General features: G+C 41.3%; 1 protein-coding gene across 2 annotated transcripts in view; it reads left to right on the top strand.

The window, feature by feature from the left end:
* SLC9A4 (solute carrier family 9 member A4) overlaps positions 1-18,148 on the top strand; it is a 62,775-nt gene that overhangs the window by 31,692 nt on the left and 12,935 nt on the right. For both annotated transcript variants that reach the window (XM_082426357.1, XM_082426356.1), the window contains exons 5-9: positions 1,619-1,821; positions 2,412-2,498; positions 6,410-6,480; positions 10,271-10,432; positions 15,763-15,859. In XM_082426357.1, the coding sequence (XP_082282483.1) occupies positions 1,619-1,821; positions 2,412-2,498; positions 6,410-6,480; positions 10,271-10,432; positions 15,763-15,859 (620 nt within the window). The remainder of the gene's footprint in view (positions 1-1,618; positions 1,822-2,411; positions 2,499-6,409; positions 6,481-10,270; positions 10,433-15,762; positions 15,860-18,148) is intronic.

Genomic DNA, 18,148 nt, shown 5'->3' with positions numbered 1-18,148 from the left:
CACCTCAGAGCTTCCGCCCAGCCAACAAGCATAGAAACCAGCTGGGGGATTAATGTTGGGGAGACCTCATGATGCTTCACCCTTGGTGACCAGCCACCCAGCTCCTTCATTTTCCATCCAAGGGAAATGATGTAACAGTTCCCAGGAGAATGACTTGGCCACGTCACAGCGAGGGACAGAGCCAGGTGTCGGCGTCCAGCTCTCCCACTCCTGCCTGACTCATCGTAGCTAAGAATAGTTCACACTCATGAAGGCTTATAACATAAAAGGTCGGGCTTTATGTTATTCATAGATATTAAATTATTAAACCTTACGTCCACCTTCTGGTGTAAGTACTCAGTACCTCCAGAAAGCAGGTGAGAAGACTGCGTACATGAAAAGATTGACTTTTGCCCAAGGTCATAGGACTAGCCGGGACAAACAAAACAAAATGAGAAAAATTAAATTTTACTGTTTCCTGCACTGTCAGTGTCCCTGCTTTCAGAGGATGCTAGGAAAGAATAACAAGAATGTAGAAATATTTAAAATATTCATAAAAGTAACTCTGACTATATGTGCCTGTTGGGTCTTCAGGAGAGAAAAGAATTAAGGGTACTCTGAGATAAATTTATAATGTCACATCAAGTCCTATCGCCGTTACTAACTAGCTATTTGATCTTGGACAGACAGTTAACTACTCAAAAGCTTCTTCCCCAACCACAAAACAGTGGGTGTGGACAAATTTGTTAGGTCCCTTTCAGTTCTAACACTGTGGGGATCTACAGGGCAGTAGAGTTAATGTCAGTGATGCTTGCTGTGATGTCTGTGCGATTAGAAACCACATGAGGATACCGAGAGGTTTATTGATCTCCAGGGAAACCTCTGCTTTGATGAGTCAGAGCATCAGCGAAGGGACCTTTCTCACTAGGAACCACTGCCCGGGTGGCAGCTCAGCCACATGGGGATGAAAAACCAATGTGGTAGAAAACACCTCTGTGTTTTCAGCAAGCTCTCCTACCCTCCATCTTCCACTTACGGACAGTAAGAAGCCCCGCCTTGGACCCCTTGCCAACTTCCTTTCTTTTTTGCATTGAGCCTCAAGAAGAACCAAACCAACCACAAAAGATCTGCTCACCTGCAGAGAACCCAGGCACTGCGAAGGCTCATCTCACCTTCAAAATCACACACCTCCTCTGCTGACCCAGTGAGAGTATGAGCTGATAAAAATGCTTCTACCCTCCAAGGGATACCCTTGCTTTTCTTGGTTTTGAAAGGCTGAGCAAAATTTATAAAATAGATTAGAAAATATATACCATTTCTTATATCAAAAGTATCAAGATTTATTACTTTAAATACACACACACACACACACACACACACACACACACACACACACACACAGAGGCAGTCATGCTGGGAAACTACCAGAGAACACTTCTGACTTGAAGCACTGCTGTCTCACAACTACCCAAGAAGTAAAAAGTTTTGTAAGCTGTTCTGTTTGGGATGGACTGCCATGGGTGTGATGGAATTAGGTTCCCTTGTTTTGTGGGCACATGCACACGACTTGGGTTCACTAACGCTGCTGTGTCTCCTCACTTGTGACCCTCTGCTCTAATACATATTTCCCCCCTTCTAGGCGTGTTTGCTCTCTTCTATATCAGTAACCAGTTTCGGACTTTCCCCTTCTCCATCAAGGACCAGTGCATAATTTTCTACAGTGGTGTCCGAGGAGCTGGAAGTTTTTCACTTGCATTTTTGCTTCCTCTGTCTCTTTTTCCTAGGAAGAAAATGTTTGTCACTGCTACTCTAGTAGTTATATACTTTACTGTATTTATTCAGGTTGGTAGATTTCTTTCATATTTGAAATAAGTCGATTCTTCTCAGGATTGTGTATTAACTTAGTAAAATACCAAGAAAGGGACACTTTATCTGATTTTCAGACAAGTGCCCAATACCCAAACTAAATTCCCAAATATTTCTAGATCATGTTTTTGGTCATCCTGTAACCTCTACATTTTGTGACCTTTTAATTGATAAAACATATTAATCAAAATATCCCCTTGTACAGGTGAATGTCTATTGCTGAAAATGAGATAACAATTAGTACTAAATAGTTTTTTATAGCTTTTATTATAATAGTTTTTATTATAGTTTTTATTATAGTATTAGCTCTCAGCAAACTAATGGGAGGTTATTTTAAGGAATGAAACTAAATCCCTGCTTTAAATTATAGACATCAGGCCTATTTTTATTGCAGAGTGTAAAGGTATTAAGTAAGAACTAAAGTAAACACTGGAGCATTTATCCAGGAGAAACTAGTACAAAACAAAGACATTAAAATTGGAAGTTCTAAATTTGCAATAGATTTGCTCTCTATCCTGACAGTCTTCACTACAACAAAATGCTTTATTTTGTGGTTTATGATCTAGGGAATCACAATTGGCCCTCTGGTCAGGTACCTGGATGTTAGAAAGACCAATAAAAAAGAATCCATCAATGAAGAGCTTCATACCCGTGTAAGTTATCTCTTGGTCATAATTAATAAGTTGATAAGATGTTCCCTCTTTGTCACCTATGGGAGTGATTTAGAACTTTGATGAGGTGTGTATATGTCACTAGACATGGCCTCTTTCCTCTCCAGCTCCACCAACAGTGACTGTACTAGTTTCCTGGTGCTGCTGTAGGAAATTATCGTAGACTTAGTAGCTTACATCTTACAGTTTTTATCTTACAGTTCTGGAAGTCAGAAGTTCACAATGGGTTTCATTGGGATAAAATCAAGATGTAGCAGGGCTGTACATCTTTCTGGGGGTTCTAGGAAAGGGTCTCTTTTCTTGCCTCTTCCAGCTTCTAGAGGGTCTTGGCATTCCTCGGCTTGTGGACCCATCCTGTCTTCAAAGCCAACAATGACCAGTCAGGGCTTTCTCATGCTGCATCACTCTAATACTGACTCTTCTGCCTTCCTCTTCCACATTAAAGATCTTTATGGTTATACTGGGCCCATGTGGGTAATTTAGGGTATTCTCTCTATCATAAGGTCAGCTGAATAGCAAGCCTAAATCCATCTGCTATCCTAATTCCTCTTTGAATAAAAAGTAACATATTTGCAGGCCCTGGAGATTAGGACCCTGTACCTCTTTGGGGACCATACATTCTGCCTATTGCATCTGTCCTTTGCCCTTCAAAGACTCATGTCTGTTCCACATGCAAAATACATTAACCGATCCCAACATCTCAGAAGCCTCAATCCACTATAGAATGAACTCAGAGACCAAAAATCTCACCTACATCTTGTGAGTTCAAAAGACCCAACTCTCAGCATCTCAACCATCTAAATCAAGGATGGGTGAGGCTCTGGGTATAATCAATCCTGAGACACAGTTCCTCTTCACTCTGAACCTGTGAAACTCAGGAAACAAGTCATCTTTTCCCAAAACGCACTGGTAGGACAGTCATCAGATAACGGCTATAGATATTCCCTTTCCAAAAGGGGGAAATATGGACGGAAAAAAGGAGTCATCTACCCCAAGCAAATTTCCAAGTCTGCCTGGGTTTCCAGTCCTGGTTTCCAGTCCTGGGAACAATCTTCTGTGATTCTTTGCTCCACCTTCTGTGTTCTCCCCTCCACCCTCTGAGTCATAGTTCTTTTTTCATGAACAGTAGCAGGTGTTTGTGACTTAATTAGTTTTGTTTTGTTTTGTTTTGTTTTGTAATTTTTATTGGAGTATACTTGATTTACAAGGTTGTGTTAGTTTCAGGTGTACAGCAAAGTGAATCAGTTATATGTATACATATATCCACTCCTTTTTCGATTCTTTTCTCATATAGGCCATTACAGAGTACTGAGTAGAGTTCCCTGTGCTCTACAGTAGGTCCTTATTAGTCATTTATTTTATGTATAGTAGTGTGTATATGTCAATCTCAATCTCCCAACTTATCCCTCCCCCCCTCCTTGCCCCCTGCTAACCATAAGTATGTTTTCTACATCTGTAACTCTAGCGGCTTATTAGTTTGATCAGCCTGCTTCTTGCCTGTAAAATTTGGGGCCCAGTAGCTTTCTTTCATTTCATCTTCTCTCTCTCCCTTTTGGGTCCAAGCTAGCAGTGTTTCTGTCAGGGTTCAACAAGGGGAGCAGAACTAGTAGGAGATATATATTAAGAGCTTTGTTGTAAGGAATTGGCTCACCTACTATGGGTGCTGGGGAGGCAGGTCCAAAATCTGTAGGACAGGCCATCAGGAAGGGTGGATTGGAACTCTCAGGCAAAAGCAAGTGGCATTTTCTTCTGCTTTATTCTTCAGGCCTTTCAAGTGATCAAATCAGACCCACCCAGATTATCTAGGATAAGATCCCTTACTTAAAGGCAACTGATCAGTGACCTTTAATCCTATCTACCAAATACTTCCACAGCAACATCTAGACGGGTATTAATAATAACAGGGGAGTAGCCTAGCCAAGTTGACACCTCAGAAAACTATCACGATGAATAATGTTCAGAGTTGCCTGACTTGCTTCTAAAATCATTGTTCTAAAAAAGGAAGGAAGGAAGGAAGGAAGGATGGAAGGAAGGAAGGAAGGAAGGAAGGAAGGAAGGAAGGAAGGAAGGAAAGAAAGAAAAAGAAAGGAAGGAAGGAAGGAAGGAAGGAAGGAAGGAAGAAAGAAAGAAAGAAAGAAAGAAAGAAAGAAAGAAAGAAAGAAAGAAAGAAAAAGAAAGAAAGGAAAGGAAGAAAGAAAGACAGAAAGAAAGAAAGAAAAAGAAAGAAAGGAAGGAAGGAAGGAAGGAAGAAAGAAAGAAAAATCATTATTCTAATGGAACATGGGATTTTCTGCTCTTCCTGAACTTATAATAAAGAAGGGGTAACAGCTTCCACTTCAGCAGACATGGCCTAGTGGCAGTTTTGGTGAAAACATCCAACTCTGATAAAAGTGAAAATGAAGTCGATCATGATTTCTGCCAGTTTGTTTTAAGTCCAACACAGTATTGAAGGGATGGCGTTTCATGTGGCTACAGGAAACAGAAATGAGAACTAATGTATGGAAAACATAGGGTGAGAGGCTTCAGCTCTGTTAATGAAGAGTGTTTGGACAGTTGCTTGTATGGCTCACCCAAAGGTGAAATGGATGTGTGCAAGCAATAACCGGAAACACTCGGCATAGTTGCTGTACAAGAGATTCAGGCTTGCAGGGGATGATTGGCCCACATAATTTGGAGGTTTCTTTCATGCCTGAAAGTCCATAACTTTAATGCTGGAGAAACTGATGAAGTCTTTCACAAGTCAGACCTGAATTTCATGGCCAAAGTCACCTTAGGAAATAAAGTAATTTTAATTCCAGGAAACGCAAATGAAAAATTTTCGAGGCCATTTGAAACTATTCAACAGATGGGGATAGGGAGTGAGCGTTTTAAAATAAGTAGTGCTTTAACCCAATTGAAGATTTTTGTCTCTATCTTCATCCCCTCTGTTCATTATTTTAAGAAATTAGACATATACCTAAGACAATAGACCTTGGATATTTCACCCCTTTCTTATTTTTCTTTTTCTCAAAAAAAGGTATAATTATTGGTAGAGAGTACATAATTATTTCAGAATTAATTTAGTATTTTAATCTATTTTGCAAAAAAAAATTTAGAAGCCATGTTAAACTTCAATGATTACAAATTTAAATTATTTGTAAAGTAATAAATTATGAAGAGACTGTGTTTTTTCCTAAATGCCTATAAACAATTTGGATAAAGCAAATGTAGTATAATTGGCTTGGATGGTGAAATGTAGATACTGAGACAAAATGATCAGATAAAAACTGAGGCGTGGGAATTCCCTGGTGGTCCAGTGGTTAGGACTCTGTGCTTTCACTGCTGAGGGCGCGGGTTCAATCCCTGGTCGGGGAACTAAGATCCCACAAGCCACGTGGCACGGCCCCCCTAAAAAAGAAAAAACAAACAAAACAAAACAAAAACTGAGGCATATAGATAAATTTTGTTGTTATATGTTGCTATTATAATAGAATACCTGTAGAATTATATTTTCAGGAGCTGTATAAATTGGATACTGGCATATTCTTTTCTTTCTCAATGAAATTAAAAGAATAGTTAATTATTAGGCTTTATATCCATGTGATTTCAGTAATGAGAAATTTCCTAGATCATTCTAGAAAAATAGTATTCAAAGCAAAGCAGGTACCTTGTTTTCATTGCAAGTTATGTGCTTTATTAAAGAAATTATCTACAGAGCCTTTGCATCATGAAACTAAGTGGTGTTACTGGGAAAGGCATTATAAGCATCAGTTACATGAACAGAGTGATAGAAAAGAGGGTATGCTCCTGGAAAGTAAAGCCCCCTTTGTTTTCCAAGGTGTATTAACCTTCCTTGTGTGTCTTGTAGGGTTAACGTTTCATCAGCAATCATTTTTCTGTGTTTGGTTTGGCAGCTGATGGATCACTTGAAGGCTGGAATTGAAGATGTGTGTGGGCAGTGGAGCCACTACCAAGTGAGAGACAAGTAAGGAGGCAGAGGTTTCACCACCGAGGAGGGATATATGTGACATGCGGAACCTCAGAAGTTTCCACTGGAAGCTAGGTAGATGGGATAAGATAAAACTAGAAGGAATCCTGAGGAAGGTGGCCAGGAAGATAAAGGGCCTGGGAGCCATGCCATACAGGAAGCAGGCAGAAGTCCTGGGAAATGGAGAGCTACCAGGTGGAGGAAGCAGTGAACTTGGGCTTGGTTGCTTTAGAGGAAACTAGTACAACGGACAGGTGGAAATTAGAGACGCCAGATTTAAGTTTAAAACAAGGACAAGTTTCCCAGTGATACGAGAAGCACAACCAGGGAATGACAGGCTTCAGGAGGCTGCGAAGGAGGGTTGGCGAGTCATCAGAGATCCTGGGGAAGAGACTCCTCCATCGTGGGGGAGGTCCTTCCCGCATAACGATTCTGTAAGGATACCGGGGGCCCTCTTCTCCACCACATCTCACATTTCAGAACTCATCCTCTTCTGGATTTAGTCTACAGCCATATTTCTTAATGACGTGGCTCTGAGGAGAGTTTATTGAGGATGAGGAAGACGAGATTTTTGAAGTTTTACACTGCTGTTTGGAGGATGTAGGCGTTAGCAGTAGTTCAATTAACCAAGTGGTAGACATTTCCAACATATTGATGTTGGTGATGCCAAGAGAGACTAGATCTTAAAAATTCTGGCTCTTGCACGGTGGTGGCAAAGAAACTGAGAGCTTTTGAGTGGGATTTTATTTTTTAAGATTTTTTGATGTGGACCATTTTGTAAAGTCTTCATTGAATTTGTTACAATATTGCTTCTGCTTTATGTTTTGGTTTTTTGGCTAAGATCATGTGGGATCTTAGCTCCCCGACCAGGGATCAAACCTACACCCCCTGCATTGGAAGGCAAAGTCTTAACCACTGGACCGCCAGGGAAGTCTCCTGAGTGGGATTTTTTTTTATGAGGTAGAAAGAAGCATCGTTTTAGCAGTCCTTACAGTGTTAAAATAGAATTTAAATTCTGTGACTATCCACCGATCTAGAATTTAGGCCATGGATTTTTTTTTAAGTTCAAATGCCATAGTTATTCCAATGAAGCATTATTAAATATTCTTCCATTTAGCCGAATCTATACCTAACTTTCTAAACTATGTCAAGAGCAGTAAGACACCCTCACTGTGTTCTAGGTCTTCACAATGTAGTGCATGTGGTCCTGGGGGTGGGGTGGGGGAGAAGAGAAAGAGCCTGAACAAATAATTATGGTCAATATGGCGCATGTTATAACAGAGGCAAATGCATAGAACTATAGTAATACAGAAATGGGTGTGAGTTTGGAAAATAAATGAGTTCTCCAGGCAAAGAAGAATGGAAAGCCTGCCAAGCAACCGCAGTAGCAGCAGTGTATTTCCATCTGCAAAGGCAAGGGAGAGCGTGTCATGGTTTGGATATGGGAGAGTGACAAGGTGAGAAAAAGGTGAGAAAAAAGGAGGACATGGCTGGAAAGACAGGGGCATGCTTTTATGGTACAGAGCTAAGGAGCTCTCTACAGCCATTAACACTATAAAGTTCTATTTGACCTTTAAAACTCATATCAAAAGGCTATTAAATAGGAGAGTGGCATGACCATACTTGACTTTTGGAAGGCAAACTACAACAGCCATATGGAAGCTGGATTAGAAAGAGAGGAATTATCTGTCACATGATCTCCTTAACTGTCCTGTTATCACTATTAGTCTCATTTTATTTTATTTATTTATTTTAAACTTATTTATTTATTTACTTTTGGCTGCATCGGGTCTTAGTTGCAGCACACGGGATCTTTCACTGCAGCACACGGGCTTCTCTCTAGTTGTGGTGTGCAGGTTTTCTCTCTCTAGTTGTGGCGTGTGGGTTCCAGAGCGCCTTGACTCTGTAGTTTGTGGCACACAGGCTCAGTAGTTGCGGCACACAGGCTCAGTAGTTGTGGCCCACAGGCTTAGTTGACCCGCAGCATGTGGGAAGTTAGTTCCCTGACCAGGGATCAAACCCATGTCTCCTGCATTGGAAGGCAGATTCTTTACCACTGGACCGCCAGGGAAGTCCCTAGTCTCATTTTAAAGATGAGCAAACCAACTCCAAGAGGTCGATTAACCTGTTGTACAGCGCAACCTTGATGTGGGTCCAGGTCTTTTGTTTTCAATGAGCTGCAAAGCTTTCCGACTAGTGAGGGTAAGGGACCAGCAGAAGGGGTACTGAAATACTTCTGGGGTAGACAGGCTGGCTATGGCGTAAGGAGGGGAAGATGAGGAAAGGGAAAATGAGAATGACCATCAGATCTTCAGACACGGAACCTCAGGAGGTAACAGTGCCGTGGTTAAGCTTACAGTCTGTAGAAGAATGTTTGGAGTTAAATAACAGATTCTGTTTAAGATGCTTCAGATACTCACTCAGCCCCCGTTTGGAATTTAGGCTCAAGCTCAGGAGGAAATCGTGGCTGTGATAGAGGTTGTGAGTTGTCAGTGAGTATTTGGTAACCAAAGCCGTGGGTGTGGGTGAGATGACTACCAGCCGGTAAAGAGGGGAAGCTTCCTGGGGACGGTACTCTGAGAAGCTTCCATGCCTCTGGGGCGGGTAAGGAAGAGCAAGGGCAGAGGAGACTTGGAAGAAGTCGTGAGCAAGGCTGGAAGGGAAGCAGGATGTGCAGGGCTCAGAGTAAGTGACCCAGTGGCCCATCAGAAGAAGCCAGTGGCTGATAGGGCAAGGGCAATGGCAACCACCGGCCTTGACCAGCACAAGGTCAAGGTGAACCCGAACCCACGGTGAGGAGCATCACAGAAGTCCTGATGGGTGGGGTGCCGATGGCCGTAGATTGAGGAATAAACAGCAACAATAGCTTCTCATGAAGAAAGGCACAAAGCGAGAAGGCTGAGGGCTGACCCAGTTGGAGCCAGAGTGAGCCTGGTATGAACCAAACCCAGATCACAGAGCCCAAGGAATCACAGACTGCTTAACCCAGGGGAGCCTCGGCTGATAAAGAGTCCATCCGCCTCACAGGCCAGGAGACTAAGCGACCACCAGATGAGCCAGCATCCCAGTGTAAATCAGGCGGCAAATTACTCTTTGCATGGAAAATGATTGAAGGTGTGGAAAATTCCTCCTCCAAACAGATGGTGGACTCTGAAGGCACCGTATGCGCCACGTGGCTCGGTCTCATGGGTCGGCCGGAGCTTTGGCGCAATAGTCAGCGTCCGTCAGCGTCTCGCCTATTCAGATGCTCCGTCACTCAGACTGTCAGGGTATATGTGGGCTCTCCCCACACCCCGCCTAAGTGGCAGGATTCAAAACGATCTGCAGCGTAATGGGCAAATCTACTGTAACTACCAGGCTGTTTAAACTTGTGGGCTCTGGTTGAACAGGCCAGCACCACTGTCAGTGCAGCTGCCACGGTTGGGAGCTACTGGGAGGGTACAGCAGACTCCCCGAGCCCGTTTCTTCTCCCACAGTTAGAACTCAGCTGGCCTCCCCAGCTCCCCACTAATGCCCACTTTTTGCCCTGATTACAGCTTGTCCCTTCCTTTTGTTTGGTTGATTTTCAATGTATTCAGGTCACTAGGCCATTCTTTCTTTATTTAAAAGAATGTATAGATGCTATGATTATTTTTTTCAAAACTGTGTTCAAAGTCACATGTGTTCCAGGCACTGTCATAGTGTTTTTCAGAATAAAGTTAAGTATAGCTTGTTTCTAGGAAAAGTATATACTTACATAACACATACAGAGATTGAAGATTTCCAAACTGTTGGTTTCCGTTTTTAGGTTTAAGAAGTTTGATCATAAGTATTTACGGAAAATCCTAATCCGAGAGAACCTGCCAAAATCGAGCATCGTTTCTTTGTACAAGAAGCTGGAAATGAAACAAGCTATTGAGATGGCAGAGACCGGGATACTAAGTTCTACAGCCTCTTCCATCCCCCATCAGTAAGTGACATCTGCCCTCGATCTAGACTTTCAATGTCAGAATTACAGGGGGCACTAACTCATTGTTCCATTTAAAGGTACTATTAGGAGTGACGAGGCAGAGATATGACAAAGGAAAAATGGAAGAAATAAGATCTAAGTCTTGGCATCTTATAGCTTGGTCCTTGCTCGATCTGTTTCACCTAGTTTCTGAAAATTACTTTCTAGCAAAAAGATGAGAGTTTTTTGACATCTTTCTTTGGGAGGGCAGGGCAAATGAATTTATAGAAGATTTTTAGCATATGTCACAAGTCTTCCTGTTTAGACATGTCTACCCTTTAACCCGTGCTCGTTTGCTTCTGCTAATATTGCCGTTGTCTTTCTCCCATAAGTCATCTCTCTTCCTGTCTTCTATGAGGAGAGACCAGGTCAGCATCCTAGGATACTAAGTTGGATTTGGGCATGAGTGGTAGAGGAGCAAGAGGTGTGGTGATTGGTGGGATATTTAAAGAGAAGGCCGTGTTTGTAATTGTGTCTCAGGCAAAGATCTGTGTGCAGTTGGGAGAATGCCACGTCTGTGTGAGACCAGCTGTGAACAGGAGCAAGGAGGGAACTGGCTACCAGTGGAACAGAGGGTGGGGTAAGACTGGTACATACCCCATCATTACAAGATGATGCCCTTTGAAGCCTGGTGCTTCAGTTGGAGCATCTGGAAACCAATTGTCCCAAGAGCTGGTTAGACATTTTTTAAAGCTGCTTTAAGTCTCTGACATTTAACGAGAACTCCTTGAATGCCATAGAATTAATTCACTCCCTCCCCAGAGATGGCCAGTTTTCTCCCAAGAAATGGTTTACGAATTGGGGAAATTCATCACAACGTATATTTAGCATAAGGAACACCAGCCCCTCCATCCTGATGTCTTCAGAAGATAATGAGTTTCAATGATCTCCCCACCTACTCACCTTTGAAAAGCAAGTTGAGAGAAGAGCTAAGAATAGATGGCAATGAAATTGTCATTAACACCTGAGTGTTATTTCTCATCCCTTACTTGCTAATGAATCAGAAACACCATCACCTTTTTTACATGAGGAAAATTTCCAGCCAGGGAAAAATCTAAAGGAGCATCCCTGAGGGCATCTTTGTATAAACAGAAAGCTTTCTGCCTTATTTCTCAGTGAGTTGGTTGGTTTGTTTTGGTGCTGCCCATTACATGGCTTTGAGGAAATTTCTGGTCCTAAAATGGAAATGTGCTAACAAATATTTATTGGCAACACCGTGCTGAGCCATATGAGAGTCTGAGGCAGAAAAAAATAATCGGGGATACTGATCTCGTATTTATTTAAAATGTTGATATATCACTCATCATGAATAATTTTGCATTCTTTTATTTTCTACAATATTGCCTTCAAATCCTACTTCACTTGATTCCTGAACTTTTGGGCATCCCCTTAGCCAAGGGGAGTACTAGGGCATCTGTTATGTGCCATGGCCTGTGGAAGCAGATGGTCCCTGCCCTCAGGGAGCTCACCCCTGGAGCAGGGTCCTGATGGTAATAAAATAGGGCACACAAACATACGATCATAAAGCCCAGGGAGCTGTGAGAGGGTGAGAGGGAACCTCATCTGGTCCCCAAGCATTTGACCTGCTCACTGAAGGATGGATGAGAATTAACTCAACGCTCAGCAGGAGGCCTGGACCTGGTCGGGTGCAGGCAGTTTAGACCATGAGGAACTTCCTCGACCTTCTACTCACTAGTGATGTAAGCGCTTGGTCTAGGAATGTAGGGGCGCTTATCTCAAATGAGAATCAGCCTCTCATGTGCTAAAATATATTTTGAATCTCTGTACATTACGTTGCACTGGTCATAAGCAGGTTTCCCAGTTCCTAACCTCAAGGCAATTTTTAAGGCAGTTTCATTTAGAGGATGCCCTGTGTTGAGTGAATTATTTTTCAGACAAGATTAGTAAGAGAGCCTTCTAGGTTGGAGACATGTTTTCCCCCTATAGCCCAAACCGGTTAGTTAACCGAGGTGGGAGAGGAGATTTTTTTAAACCGATATTTACTACAAGTTTAGTATTTAAATTGCATTCATTTGATCTCATCAGAAACCTGTAGGACGTCAAGCAAAAAGGAATTCCTCTCCTAAGATCAAAGCAGTGATTTCTTAAAAAACAAACCTTCATACAATAATAGGAAAAAGAAGTGTGTACTCAGCTCGCTTTTTGTGACTCCGTATGAGAGGATAACAATAAAACGCACATATATTTTTTTTCTTTAGAAGTTTAAGCAATTGTTCTACAAGAGGTTTAGATTTCCAAACTCTGTGACCTTCAGGAGAACGCTACCCCTAGAAGCTGTCTATGGCACACTGCAGACAATGCTGATTCTAGGGAATTCCTTTACTTTTACATACATTATTTTATTTGACTCTCAAAACAACCCTATGGAATAAATAGACTATGTACTTGGATTATTATTCTAACTATGAGGCACCTTGCTTTACCCATGAGTAGGAAGTTCTTAGAAACATCAGTCGGTAGAAGCTCAAGCCGATTAAAAAATATTTGGTTACTATTAAAGAGATATTAAAATATTTATAATAAAGATGTTAAAAAAGAAGAAAATGAAAGATAAAAAATATATATTTATAATAAATGTATAGGCATAACACACTACAGCTGTACGACTTCAGGATATTGTCTTTAGAAACTCCCAAATAATTATAATGTCATTTATTAAAAAGCACAAATTAATTTATTGCAATTGAAGAATTTTTAAATTGATCACATATTGACAGGTGTAAGTTCACAGTCATGCATTCTGACACCAAAGACACTAGTATGAAGATTCTGATGCCATGTTCACTTCCATGATGGGACGTTGCCTTGTAGGGAGCCGGGCCCACAGCTCTGCATTCTTCACTTGTTCTCAGTGTTGGTCACCTTGGTGACCTTTCTAAGAAGACACAAGGCAACCACATACACAGAAGAGCTGTTGGTACCATTGTTTACTTAGTGGGCACATCCTTCAGTCAACATACATTTCCCTGGATTTCATGTATGAAGCTACTAAAAGAGGATGGATTCTTCCAAATAAATCAGGATATATTTGATCTTTTGGGACTTCATCTTATGGCATGAAGATAACATCTACTAGATTTCATATCTCTATTGCTGTGTTTAGAATTGAAACCTCTTTTTACAGCATTATAGCATCTGATTTTTTTTAAAAAGTTAAGGGAAATGTGAGCCTTTTATTCAAACACATTAAGATTCAGATTTCCCCAGTTTGATTTCAATGGCCATGAAATTACCAGTGGTCTTTTATTTAAGGTAATAGAGGCTTCTTTTACATCTTGCTCCAGTGATGAGACTTTCACTTTATAATTTTACTTTTTTGCCCTAGAGATTACTAAGATTCAGTTTTTCTGAGGATTGTATCTTTCCTGTGCTCATGATATGATCATTTCAGGAGTGATTTTGCTAACGAAGTAGCAGGTAGGAAAGTCCATGCATCAGTAATTGCCCGAATCAATAATTCATCCTTCTGATTCTATAGCTGCAGCTTCTCAGTGAGAATAAATACGAGGCAATGCTACCGGGAACCCTGTACTGCACATCCAGCCAGCAGCCTAAAAGGGCTTGAACTAAGTCTGGTCCTTCCCAGAGTGGTTAATTATAAACTGGGGAGAATGCCAAGTTAGATTTCCTACCTCAGGTTTAACTTTACCATTTCCTTTACCCATAGTTTTTTCCTATTTGGTCATTTTATTATGAACACACAAAGTGGAACTATTTGTTTAGCTGTTGATTCTGTTTAGCAATAGATTCCTTCCACCATAATAAAGGAATGTGTTCAGATTGTGGGAATGCGTGGGTGTATCTAAATCAGAATAAATTTTATTTGAGGGACATTTAAACAGTTAGGTTGAAATGCCCTGATAATAATGTTTAAATCACCGAGGGCGGTAACTGAATATCAATAGTGTTGACGTTTGCAGCTCTGCGATATGGAAACTGATTTCAGTGATTTTGTAGGAAGGGCATTAGTCAGTCGACAGATCGTATTGCTAAGTAAATGCTGGCGTCCTGGTCCTGTGATATCCAGCATCCAAGCCCTTAAAAATCTTTTACTCATTGTGCATTACTTACAAAAATATCCTTGCTATTTATGGTGATATTGCTACTAATGTTTGGGGAAAGGGACTTAAAAAGTGGCCTGTCTTGAAACCAATAACTTCTTGTCTCTATGGTCAATTATCCTAAGACCTGTGCAAGCAGGTAACAGCACATCAGCACACGTGTGCATTTGAAAACACTGCAGCCAGAAAAGAAAAAAAAATCACAGCTCTGTAAGGGTTTATACCAATATGTCAAGGGAGGTAATAGTACTAAAAGATGGGTTTAATTTTCTTTAGTTCTCCTTTTTTTGTTGTTCCTATGTTCTACAGTGAGCATATATTATTCATACAATAAGTTTTTAGAAATTACCACCACTAGACCAAAGTGATTGAAATCAAATATGTGTGTCACATGAGAATTCTGCACATAGCGATGTCATGACTGAAATCCTCAGAGGACAATTGTTCATTGACTGCTAACCTGGCCATGACTTGGCTTTTGAGCTCTTTTTTTGGGGGTGGGGAGGGGTGCTTATGGTGAAGAAGGCAGAAAGAAGTCAACTGCTTCTAGAATCTCAGAGGGTCCAGTGTCTCTGAGCTGGCCTGGTTTTCATGGTGGCAATGGTCTAATTCTCCTCGTAAAATATGATTTTAGTTTCTTACCATTATTCTTTAACCAGAGATAAAGTCCCTAAAGGAACAATTCCAAGATAAATGTACTTATAAAGGTACTCGTAAAAATTTAGTACTGCATAGATTAGTGCTATTCAAAATGTGGGGCTAACATGGTGTTGTCCGTGAGCCTTGAAGGAATAATCTTATTTCTGTTGAATCTAACAGTGAAACATTTGGTTTGCCCTTTGTGGTATCCTTTCCAAAAATGTATTTCCTAATCATTGATTTTTATTGTTTTTTACAAACGTGTCTGTTCATAATAGATACGGAGGAAAAAAGTAACTGGTTTGCCGTGACTTTAAACTCCTTTTTAAAAATGGGTTAGAGAAATTCCCATATACAAGCTATAGGCAAAGAAGCCACATGTTCAAAATGTAAGTCAAGACACACGTGCTGACATTTCATATGAATTTACTAAAACAACAGGAAAAGTTATGTTAAAAATATAACCTTTATGTTTATCAATTAGAAGTCCTGAAAGTAAATTGATGCTTTTGTGGTCCCCTTGCCAAGATGGAAGAATAATGTTTGGCTTCCCTCCAATGATGTTTCCAGGGCCCAGAGGATACAAGAAACCAAAAGACTCTGCCCTGAAGATGTGGAGTCCATGAGGGACATTCTGACACACAACATGTACCAAGTTCGACAAAGGGTGTGTATAAGACGTGTGTCCCTGTTCCCTGTCCTCGGATCCAGTCCTCCAGGAATCAGTTCTTGTTCATGTTATTCTCTCCAAAGCAGTCTTCTTGATGAACAATTTCTCTCTGCTTAGTTTGGAGAACAGAAAGTTAATTGTTATGTTTCTGCAGCAAAATTGGTACCCGTGGTATAAAGAGAAATGCAAATCCAGTTGCTGGCCCTAGGGGTCAGGCTGCCCTAGCCCTGCAGCCCCAGAGTTTTCCAGAACCAGCAGGGCTCCCTCCCCCTCCAGAGACAGAAAAGCAGTGACACTTATCCACCACGGAAGAAAGATGGCCCCAGGATGCCTGTGATGGTGGAGTTGTCTCAGCGTGGTTGACTGTAATAGAGCTTAGAAAACCGAGATGGTTTAGATTAGAATATCGAAACCACAGTGCTGAAAGCCTAAGGTAAAAAAGGAGACATTTCAGGGACTTCCCTGGCGGTCCAGTGGTTAAGATTCCAAGCTTCCACTGCAGGGCGCATGGGTTCGATCCCTGGTCCGGGAACTAAGATCCCACATGCCACTCGGCCAAAAAAATATATATATATATATACATACACACACACACACATATATATATATATATCCACAAAAAGGAGACGTGTCAGGCATAGTGTTTTTCACTTTTGGAAAAGGGTATGGAGGCTATACTAGCACTTGGGACCTGGCCCAAAGTTCACAGCAAGAACATTTCAGGGGCAGTAAGTGAATCCTCCTGAAACTTTGATTTAATCAAATGGTGTTTTCACTTGTGTCCTCTAATTAGGAGTTATTTAAGTTTGAGGATTCAATGGAACATCCCAATTGTTGAGTAGGGTTATAAGTGAGTTCACCGTGAGGGCCTTGGTTTTTGTGACCATGTCATGGGACTCGAAAAACTCATCTAGTCAAAGTTCCTCCTTCTCAAGTAGAAGATGCTGAGGTTAGAGGAGTTGTTTTTCTGACTTGTTTAAGATCTCAAAACGAATTTGAGTTAAGAACCCAGGTCTGCCAGCTACCCACCCACAGCTCTTTCCATGACTTCAGAATTACATGATCCAGGGCAAGGGAACGTTTTCTGGCTGCTGTTTCGAGAAGGTCAGTGATGAAGGGGAATGTGTCAGCAAAGAGGCCCTGCACCTGCTGGAGGAACACAGGTCAGCAGCACTCATAGCCACTTCGAGTACGTTCAGCAGCTTTCAAATCGTTCCAAGTGAAACTGTTTCAGCAAGACTATCGCATTCCGCCTTAGATAAGTAGTTAAGAGCTTCCTGGTTTGAAGAATGCCGGCCAGCTTAGCGAGGGCCGGAGTCCAGAGGGTGCCTGGTACTCAGACTTGCCCCATGGTGGTGGAGGTTGAGTTTAGGGAAAGTCCAGAAATAGTGAGAGAGATTCTGGAACTCCAAGCCACCCAAAAATGAGGCTAACTGTCCATTCTCTCTTTTTTATCAGGTTCCTAAATAACCGCCTTTCTTCTTCTTTTATCGATGCCTACTCAGTCTGACCTCCAGGTTTCTCCCTTCTAAGCTGTGCAGGATCCCCCTTCCTTGTTGATCAAGAAGAGCCAATAGGTGATGGAAAGTCCCACGGGGAGAACACACATAGTAAACAGAGGGGCCTCCACCCCTGAGATGGCCTTTGCTTCCATTTTTATTACTTGGGAGAATGAGACTCACCAGTCCTACCCTTTCTGTCTTTCCTTTCTCATCCTAACCTTTAAAAAAATTTTTTATAATATATTTTATTTAAACCACTATATCAAAAATATTATTTCAACACATCATAAATTTAAAAAATTGCCAATGAGATATTTTGTACTCTTTTCTTTTAAATTAATGTCTTCAAAATCAGCGTATAGCTTATTCTTACAGCACATTACGATTCGGATTAGCCACGTTATTTTTTCCTTAAAGCCTCCTTTATTTTTCTTATTTTTTTTAAATTTTTATTTTATATTGGAGTATAGTTGATTAACAATGTTGTTGATTGACAAAGGTGTACAGCAAAGTGATTCAGTTATACATATACGATGTATCTATTCTTTCTCGAATTCTCTTCCCACTTAGGTTATTACAGAGTACTGAGCGGAGTTCCCTGTGCTACACAGTAGGTCCCTGTTGGTTGTCATCCTGTCTTTACGTCGTTCATGTGACTCCTCTCCTCCGCCACGGTTCTCTTGCTCTCTTGAAGGAAAAACCAGAGATGCAATCCAGGACAACTGTCTGTCTGCTTTGTGGCTAGTGGGAAGTCTACAGTTTTGAGGCTTGTCACAAAAGGTGA

Source organism: Balaenoptera physalus (assembly GCF_965194825.1).
Source record: "Balaenoptera physalus genome assembly, chromosome: 15".
NCBI lineage: Eukaryota > Metazoa > Chordata > Mammalia > Artiodactyla > Balaenopteridae > Balaenoptera > Balaenoptera physalus.
Note: the sequence above shows the minus strand (reverse complement) of the source record. Positions and strands in the feature narration are given on the sequence as shown.